The 8548-nt window shown below is 35.0% G+C and overlaps 1 protein-coding gene across 4 annotated transcripts in view; it reads right to left on the bottom strand.

The window, feature by feature from the left end:
• Nucleotides 1-8548, bottom strand: part of EFL1 (elongation factor like GTPase 1) — a 152532-nt gene that overhangs the window by 23075 nt on the left and 120909 nt on the right. For all 4 annotated transcript variants that reach the window (XR_001888148.1, XM_017886863.1, XM_017886865.1 and 1 more), the window contains one exon: nt 5017-5164. Coding sequence is in view for 3 of the 4 variants with exons in the window: in XM_017886863.1 (XP_017742352.1) it covers nt 5017-5164 (148 nt within the window). In the remaining variant the exon portion in view is untranslated. The remainder of the gene's footprint in view (nt 1-5016; nt 5165-8548) is intronic.

Genomic DNA, 8548 nt, shown 5'->3' with positions numbered 1-8548 from the left:
TTTTTTTTTAATTTTCAAGATATATAAACTACCCCTTTAGATAAGAAAGTTTTGAACAGAAAATAAACGTTTTAATATATGAAATATGAATTCTTTAAAACAGTATTTGCCAATCTAAGAATGTGGACAAGAAAAGCTCAATGATTAAAACTCTAAATAGACATAGAATCACAGAACCTCAGGATAGCTAGTCAAATCTTCACAATGTATTTGGTTTTGATAACGAGGCTTATAGCAAGGCTAGCATGATCCATGAGTTTGTCTGGAGCAGCACTTTCCAAAAGAACTTTCTGCAATGGTAGAAATGTTCTATATGTTTACTGTGATTGCTGAGCCCTTGACATGTGTCCAGTACAACTGAATAAATTTTAATTTTATTTAAATTTAAAAGGCATATATAGCTACTAAGCATTTGAAATGTGGCTTGTATGATTGAAGAACTATATTTTTAATTGTATTTGATTTTAAACAGCTGTATGTGGGTAGTAGCTACTCTTCTGGACATCATAGCTCTTGAGCCCCAGTCTGCCATCAAGTTCAGAAAGTCCCTTTTTCCACATAATATCAAGTTTGATACTGTTGTATATTGCATATTTACAATCTTGTTAAATATTCACAGGATATACAAGATGGACTGGACATTGTATGTTTTTAAAACTACTTTGATATTCAAACCTGACAAACACAGTATATATATACTGTAGTTCAATCTTACCTAAGAATTCAGATATAAAATCTAAGATAAAATAAAAAAACTAAGGATATGCAGGTGTGTGCATTAAAAAAACTTATTATGTATGAGGCACTGTGTTAAGTGTTTTACATGTAGTATTTCTTTAGTAGGCACTAGTACTATCTAATTTTGTAGAAGAGGAAACCAGATAAGAAATATTAAGTAACTTCTCCAAATAGCCTGTAAGTGGAGAAGCTAGGATTCAAATTTAGGTCTGACTTCAGAATCCACACTCTTGGTCATTATGCCATACTGAAAAATGGAGTTACACAGTACGTTAAAGGAATAATTTACTACAACACTATAAAGTTTGTATTATAGGTTATATGAAAATTAATTTGTATTAGAAGATCTGTTAAAATAATACCACATTAAAAATGTCAAATAATCTATGTAGCCACTTTTAAATATGCTAAATTGGCATTTAATAAGATTCAATACCTATTCTTGATTTTAAGAAAAAAGCCACTTAAAAATCTTAGGAATAGGAAAATATTTCTAAAATTATCATTACATAGGGAAAATATGCTCATATACTTAGAACACTCAAGAAAATCAACTGCAAAGCTACTGAAACTATGAGAGAGTACACATCTACGACACTGCCCTCTTATTCCTGTAACATAGTCAAAAAAGCTATGAGCTACTTTAGTCGTTCTAATTCCTGAAGCTCCCAAGAAGTCTCCTGTAGTAATCATTTATATGATTGATTAAAACCACTCCAAGCTGTAGAAGGAAGTGTGTGATGGTTGCCACGCTTACAAAGCACCTCAGGACCAAAGGTTCTTTAAGTCCTAGCAATGCAGAGCCTCTGATTACACTAAAAAAAGTGCAGTAGGCTCAGGCTACATCATGGCAATTTCCTGTGGCTTCCTGTTCTGATTATTACTACCTTGAGATCTGGATGCTAAGAATTCTGACAGTTTCTCTGGCCTGGAGACAACAAATAGTCTCCTTGTCTCCCATTCCTGGACATAGTCTATTCCTGAAAAAGTGTGTAGAAGTTGAAAAAGATTATATACTACCAAAAGGTAGGCTCTGTCCTATGAGAACTAAAAAAATTCTATAACATTATACACATTCTTAATGTACGCATAATTATGAAATGTAATAGTCATACAGAACAGTGCACAAAACAAAAATCTACTTATCTATGATAACTTACCTCAAAGTGAACACCCATGTAAACTACATGGTATAGTCAAGAAACAGAACATTCTCAGCCCTCAGAGGGCCCCAGGCTGCCTTTTCCCAATGCCATGAAGTATGAAGGTAACTGCTACCCTGATTTTTATTGTAATATCCTCCTTTTCTTTTTTTTTTTTAAATCACCTAAACATGTAACCCCTTATACTCCACAGTTCGGTTTCGACTGTGTTTCTTTTTGTTCTTTTTTTAAAACAGGGTCTCACTGTGTCACCCAGGCTGAAGTGCAGTGGTGTGATTATAGTTCACTGCAGCCTTGAACACCTGGGCTTAAGCAATCCTCTTGCCTCAGCTTCCCGAGTAGCTGCACCACCTGCCCTGCCTGAATAATTTATTTTTATTTTTTTTAGAGATGAGGTCTTGCTATATTATCCAACCTGGTGCACTACGTTTTGAACTTCATATAAATACAAACAAATACTTTTTGTGGGAAGTGAAGTGGCTTCTTTTGCTCAACATTATATTGTGAGATTCACCTATGTTTTATATACTTGTTGTTTTGTTCACTGAGATCATTCTATAGAACTCCATTGTATGAACATGTCTTTATTTATTTATTTATTTATTTATTTATTTATGCATTTAAATGTTTGAGTTGTTTCCAACTTTCGGCTACTAAAATTTTATTGCTATGAGGCCAGGTGAGGTGGCTCATGCCTGTAATCCCAGCACTTTGGGAGGCCAAGGTGGGTGGATCACTTGAGGTCAGGAGTTTGAGACCAGCCTGGTCAAGATGCTGAAACACTATCTCTACTAAAAACACAAAAAATAGCTGGCCGTGGTGGCGCACAACTGTAGTCCCAGCTACTCAGGAGGCTGAGGCAGGATAATTGCTTGAGCCCAGGAAGTGGAGGTTGTAGTAAGCTGAGAGTGCACCACTGCATTCCAGCCTGAGCGACGTGAGTGTCTTTTCTCAAAAAAAAAAAAAAAATTGTTGCTATGAGTATTCTTGATGCACATTTGCCTAGCTCTGTGTTGTATATATATAGAGTACAAATGGGAGATTTGCCAAGCCACAGGAAGTGCCTATCTCTCATCTTAGCAGATCATACCAAATCATATTCCAAAATAGTTGTACCAATTGATATTCCCACTAGTTGCGTAGGTGAATTCTTGTTGTTCCACATCTTTGCCACCATTTGATAACATCACTTAAAAAATATTTAACCACTCTAGTGGGTATGCAGAGGTATCTTACTTTGATTTTGAATAAGTTGAATAGTTTTTCATGTTTATTGGCCTTTGGAAGCCTCTGTTATGAAGTAGCTCTTCAAGTCTTTGTACAATTTTTCTATTGGATTGCTGCCCTTCTCATTTATTTGTAGGAATTCCTCCTATATTGGGGATATAAGTCTCTTGTCTGTTACAAGTGGTACAAAGGTCTTCTCTAACCCTGTGGTCAGCCTCCTTATTATCTTAATAGTGTCTTTTGATGATCAAGCTTTTCCTTTGTCATTGGTGCTCTTAATATGCTATTAAGAAGCTTTTTGCTACCCTGAGGTCTTGAAGATATTCTCTTATACTATCTTCTAAACACTTCATGGTTTTGCTTTTTACATTTTAACCAAGAATCCACCTGAAATAAATTTCTGAGTACATTATGAGGTAGGGGTCTAGTTTCTGGCATCTGGTAGAAGCTTCTACAGAATCCCACATAAATGCTGCAGCAGTTATTCTTTTTTTTTTTTTGAGACGGAGTCTTGCTCTGTTGCCAGGCTGGAGTGCAGCGGCAAGGTCTCAGCTCACCACAATCTCCGCCTCCCGGGTCAAGTGATTTTCCTGCCTCAGCCTCCCGAGTAGCTGGGATTACAGGCGCACGCCACCACACTCAGCTAATTTTTGTATTTTTAGTAGAGACAGGGTTTCACCAGGATGGTCTTGATCTCCTGACCTCGTGATCTGTCCGCCTCGGCTTCCAAAAGTGCTGGGATTACAGGTGTGAGCCACTGCGCCCGGCCAGCAGCAGTTATTCTTATTCTATTATTAGTGCCAGGTGTTGTTGTATAGTTACTACTGCCACCAATTTTACTGTGGTATAAAATTAAGTGAGATAAATAGTGCTTAACACAGTGACTTATATAATATTTAATATATAATTATATCAATCATTTATAATTATTTTAGTTATGATTATGATTATAGTCCCAGAAATTTTAAAAACAAAAGGAAGGAAAGCAATTACAGGGCAATTTAGAATTTTTTCTACTAGTAAGCATAGAAATGTATATTAATTGTGAATATCTTTCATTTGTCTTCAAGACTGATGAAATTTTAAAAAAATGATAAACTACGCAAAGTTGCAAAAGTTTGAGAAAAGAGGCACTTTCCAATATTTATTGCTAGTTATAATGTAAATTAGAACAGCCTTTCTTGAGGAAAATATGGATCATAACCCTTAAAACATGCATACTTTTGAGTTAACTATACTTCCAGAAGTTTATCTTAACCAAATAATCAGAACTGTGTATATAGATATTTGTGTATATTTTAATACGCACAGAACAGTGTGGATTTATGAATCTGAATGTAATGGTGGTTATTTCTGCATAGTAACTGAATGATTCTGTTCCTTCTGTATTTTCTTAATTTTTGCAATAAACATACATTATCTTTGGAACAAAGAGGAAAATGCCTGTTATAAAATTTGGGATGCCCATTTTATAACACATATTGTCTTTATAGAAAAATACAAAGATTTCCAGAAGGTTTACATTGTAAAGACCACATCAATAAGAGAAGAAGTCTATGCTAATTACATAGCCAACATTTACAAAATAATATTTTGTTGTCGTGGTATTTTGTGTTTTGTGTACATGCTTAAAGTAAAATACATATACAGAAAAACATTTTATGACTTAAGCTAAAAATGCAAAATTATTCAAGTGTAGGCAGTGAATGCCAGTTTTCAGTTATTAAAAATTAAGTCTACAATCGAATAACTGTTCACGTCTGAATTAAGGGTATTTCATTTTTCTCCAAAAATAAGCCATAGTCTAAGTTCAACTGGTTTAGGAAACACTAAAACATCCCACTGATTGAGAGCTATCATTTCTCCATCACTATCATTTTCACCTAACCTTTCTTTTAAGTCATCCAGGCATCGCTGAAGGTGGACTTCTCCTGCTGTGACTAAAACGTGCTCTCCCGTTTCCTGAATTAAAATCTGGACACAGGGATCAGCCTGGTTTAACAGTTTCATTCCTTTTACGAGCTGAGGCATTTCACCTAGGTTAACAAAATGAAATAGATTAAATATGATATAAGAACTAACACAATTCAAAGACAATGGTTCTGGCTACTCAAGGGAAAATTACATTGAAGTAAACTCTTAAAACAACAATTTATTTTTCTTCCAGATAGTGCAGTGACATGAAGAAAACTACCTTCTAGTAATTTTTTTGTACAGATAGCAAACATGACACATCTGCAAGCTTATCATCAAGACTCCCAAAGCTCATCTATATTACTTCTTCAAATACTCTGCAGATATAAGCTACCATCTTTCTACTTGTGAATTCAGGTAAATCTTGTAACAAATGTACACATTATATACCTAGAAAATAAACAGAGTATTTCTTCAAACATCACCTATAAAATCAACAAATAAGCAACAGAAACATTTAATATAATATTCAAGAAACTGTACCAGAGCCTCATATTAAAAATAATTATTTGTGAAACTGCTCGATAGAACTTGGGTTTTAGAATACCCTAACTAGCTACTTTACCTAGTGAGCTAAAGGGATCTTCTGTATTGTATTCTGCATGTGTTTTTCACATATAATTGCTTTTACCCTATAGTTCCTGGGAGTTGAGAGTAGGGATGGGGACTGTGATCTACATCTTGGGTTTAGCTACTTTTTCACCCCCTTTCCACATACCCAACTGCTACTGCTCCCTCAAGGCAGGTCCAAGGAAGTCTCCTGCAATGGCCTTAGCAGAAACTTTGGTCTTGAAGACACTTTTATGCAGTCTTGTTTCAGTTCTACATTTGAAGAAAAGACTTAGCAATTCCTCAATGCTTGGTTTTCAGCATGCCAAACAGACAAAATCACAGGAACTTTCTGCAATGCAATGATTTTCAACATGCCTTATAAAAGTTGATTAACTGGGAGCAGGAATATTAGAACTTCTATACCTATTTATTTTTGAAATAAAGTTCTAATAATAACTAACGTTTCACAGCACTAACAATGTGCCAGACAAGCAATTTACATATATGAGCTCATTAACGATTAGGTGGTATGATTATTGTTCTCATTTTATAGATGAGGAAACAGGTATAGAGAAACTAATAAACTTGTGTTCAAGGTCCCAGACTAACTAAGTGGCAGAACCTGGTTTAGAAGCTGGGGCAGCCAGCCACAGAGCTCATGCTCTGTGGATGGATGTCAGCACCCTTATAGGTCAGGTGATCAAAAGCCACATATGGAATGCACAGAATTCCAAGGGAAGACGGGAAGTAGGATTTCACTATGTCCAGGGTTGACAGAAGCACCTTCATTTGTTCCTTCTTGGCACACTGTAATTTTCTTTTGCCTAATTAAGTGGATTTACAGATATTATCTAGTGTTAACTAAGCCTTCACAGAATTTTAAACCTGGCTTAAAAGGATTCCTGCAAAGATATCACTGACAATACTATAATACTAATAACACAAGCACATGGGAATAATAAAAAAAGAAATGGCAAGGCTTTTTGTCAGCTCTCCATCAAACAAATTATAAAGTAAAAACAATGGCTACCACCAAGATGAGATCCCAACAAATATTTTTGAAAAAATATATATACACTTAAATTTGTCTCTTCCAGGTAAAATAAAGGTAACAGTTTAACAATAAGAAAAGTTTTTTTTTTTTTCCAAAAGAAATTTAAAACATGGAGACAACATTTAGAAATTAGGTGTTTGAAAATGTTGCCGCTGACAGTCATTTGGTTGCTAAAGATAACATAAATACTTCATGTATAATGTATAAAAATCTCTTAAAATTTGGAGGGTGATTTTCTTAACCTGTTCTTAAAATCACCAAATAGATAGTTCAATAAAGATATAAGAATTAACAAAGCTTCTAAGTAGTATAAGAAAAATGGACTGCCATCAGGAAAACTAGATAGTCACTATCTACATTTTACCAAAACCTTTTAATAATTGGGAAAATGGGAATCTAAAATGGATACCGTGATTTAGTAAAGGAAGCCAATGAATCATTCTTCCCTTTGGACTATGTAACTTTGTGAGGTGGCTTTTCCAGTGATAATGGTCATTAAAATCAAGTGTTTTAACAAATGGAACCTAGAAGCTGACCTTGGAATGGCTATATCACGAAGTGTTCAGGCAAGACCTTCAAAAAGAAGAAAGCATTATTGTGGTAGCCAGCCTCCAAGATAGCTCCAATCATCCTTGCCTCCTGATATTCACATTCCTGTGCAGGTCTCTCCAACTGTGAACCATGGCTGGTCTGTGTGACCAACAGAAGAACACTGTGGAAAGGATGATGTGTGATTCCCAAGGCTAGTTCACAAAAGGCATTATAACTTCTGCCTTAGTGTTTTGGAATGCTGGCTGCAGCCAATCACCATGCTATGCTGCAGGACACTCAAACAGTCATGTGGAAAGGAAGTGAGGTCCCCAGCCAGTACCAACTTGTGAGCCCATGTTTGGAAGTACAGTTAAACCTTCAGATGGCTACTGCCCAAGGTGATGTATGACTACCACTACTTGAGAGACACAATGCCGAACCCTTCCAAATTCCAGACCAAGGGAACTGTGAAAAATAAGTGTTGTTTCAAGCCACTAAATTTTAAAGTAATATGTTACATAGTATTAGATAACTAAAATAATTATAAGCCATAATCACAAATAAATACTATATATACTTATATGTACATATTGTATGTATCTTCATCAAACACAAATACAATTAGGTATTTGATTTTCAACTCAATTTTAAATAATTTATATTTTGTGCTTCATAATGTATATAAAACATTAGCACAAAATTCATCTATCTATATAAGCATAGGTGTCAAAATTTTTTTAACTAATATAGATAAAGGATAAAACAATTCCAGAAACAAATTACTCTGATCTCAGATAAATAGGATTTCTTGGATTCCCACAAATGAAGATCCAACATTGTTTCTGAGGCAGAGATCTGTATCCTGACTTCACTGTTTCCTAACTGTATGGCCTTGGGCAAATTAATTTAACTTCTCTAAGCTTCAGTTTTCCTCATGTGAAGATGAGTATAAAAAGAGTATCCTAATGAACAGGGCTTTTGGGAGGATTAAATGAGATAATCAATGTAAAATCCTTAGTACAGTGTGTGGAATACAGTAAGGATCAATTATAATGAAGAAAATAATAATTGCTTTGGAACATTTGTAGTTCTCTGTGTTGAGTTTGTAGTTGACCTGTGGGCATGAAGTAGAGGGTGGCTGCCATGACATTTTGATCCCCACTTGGGAAAGTAGAGAAAGAAAAGTGGAAGAACAAATACTCACGATTTGCTTCTCTCCAAAAGAAAAGAAGCAAATTGTTGTCTTCTGGATTAACCTAGTTGTCAAAAAAAAAAAAAAAAAAAAAGACAGGACCTGGGGATATGTGGT

This window comes from Rhinopithecus bieti, unplaced genomic scaffold (genome assembly GCF_001698545.2).
Source record: "Rhinopithecus bieti isolate Rb0 unplaced genomic scaffold, ASM169854v2 scaffold_15087, whole genome shotgun sequence".
Taxonomy (NCBI): domain Eukaryota; kingdom Metazoa; phylum Chordata; class Mammalia; order Primates; family Cercopithecidae; genus Rhinopithecus; species Rhinopithecus bieti.
Note: the sequence above shows the minus strand (reverse complement) of the source record. Positions and strands in the feature narration are given on the sequence as shown.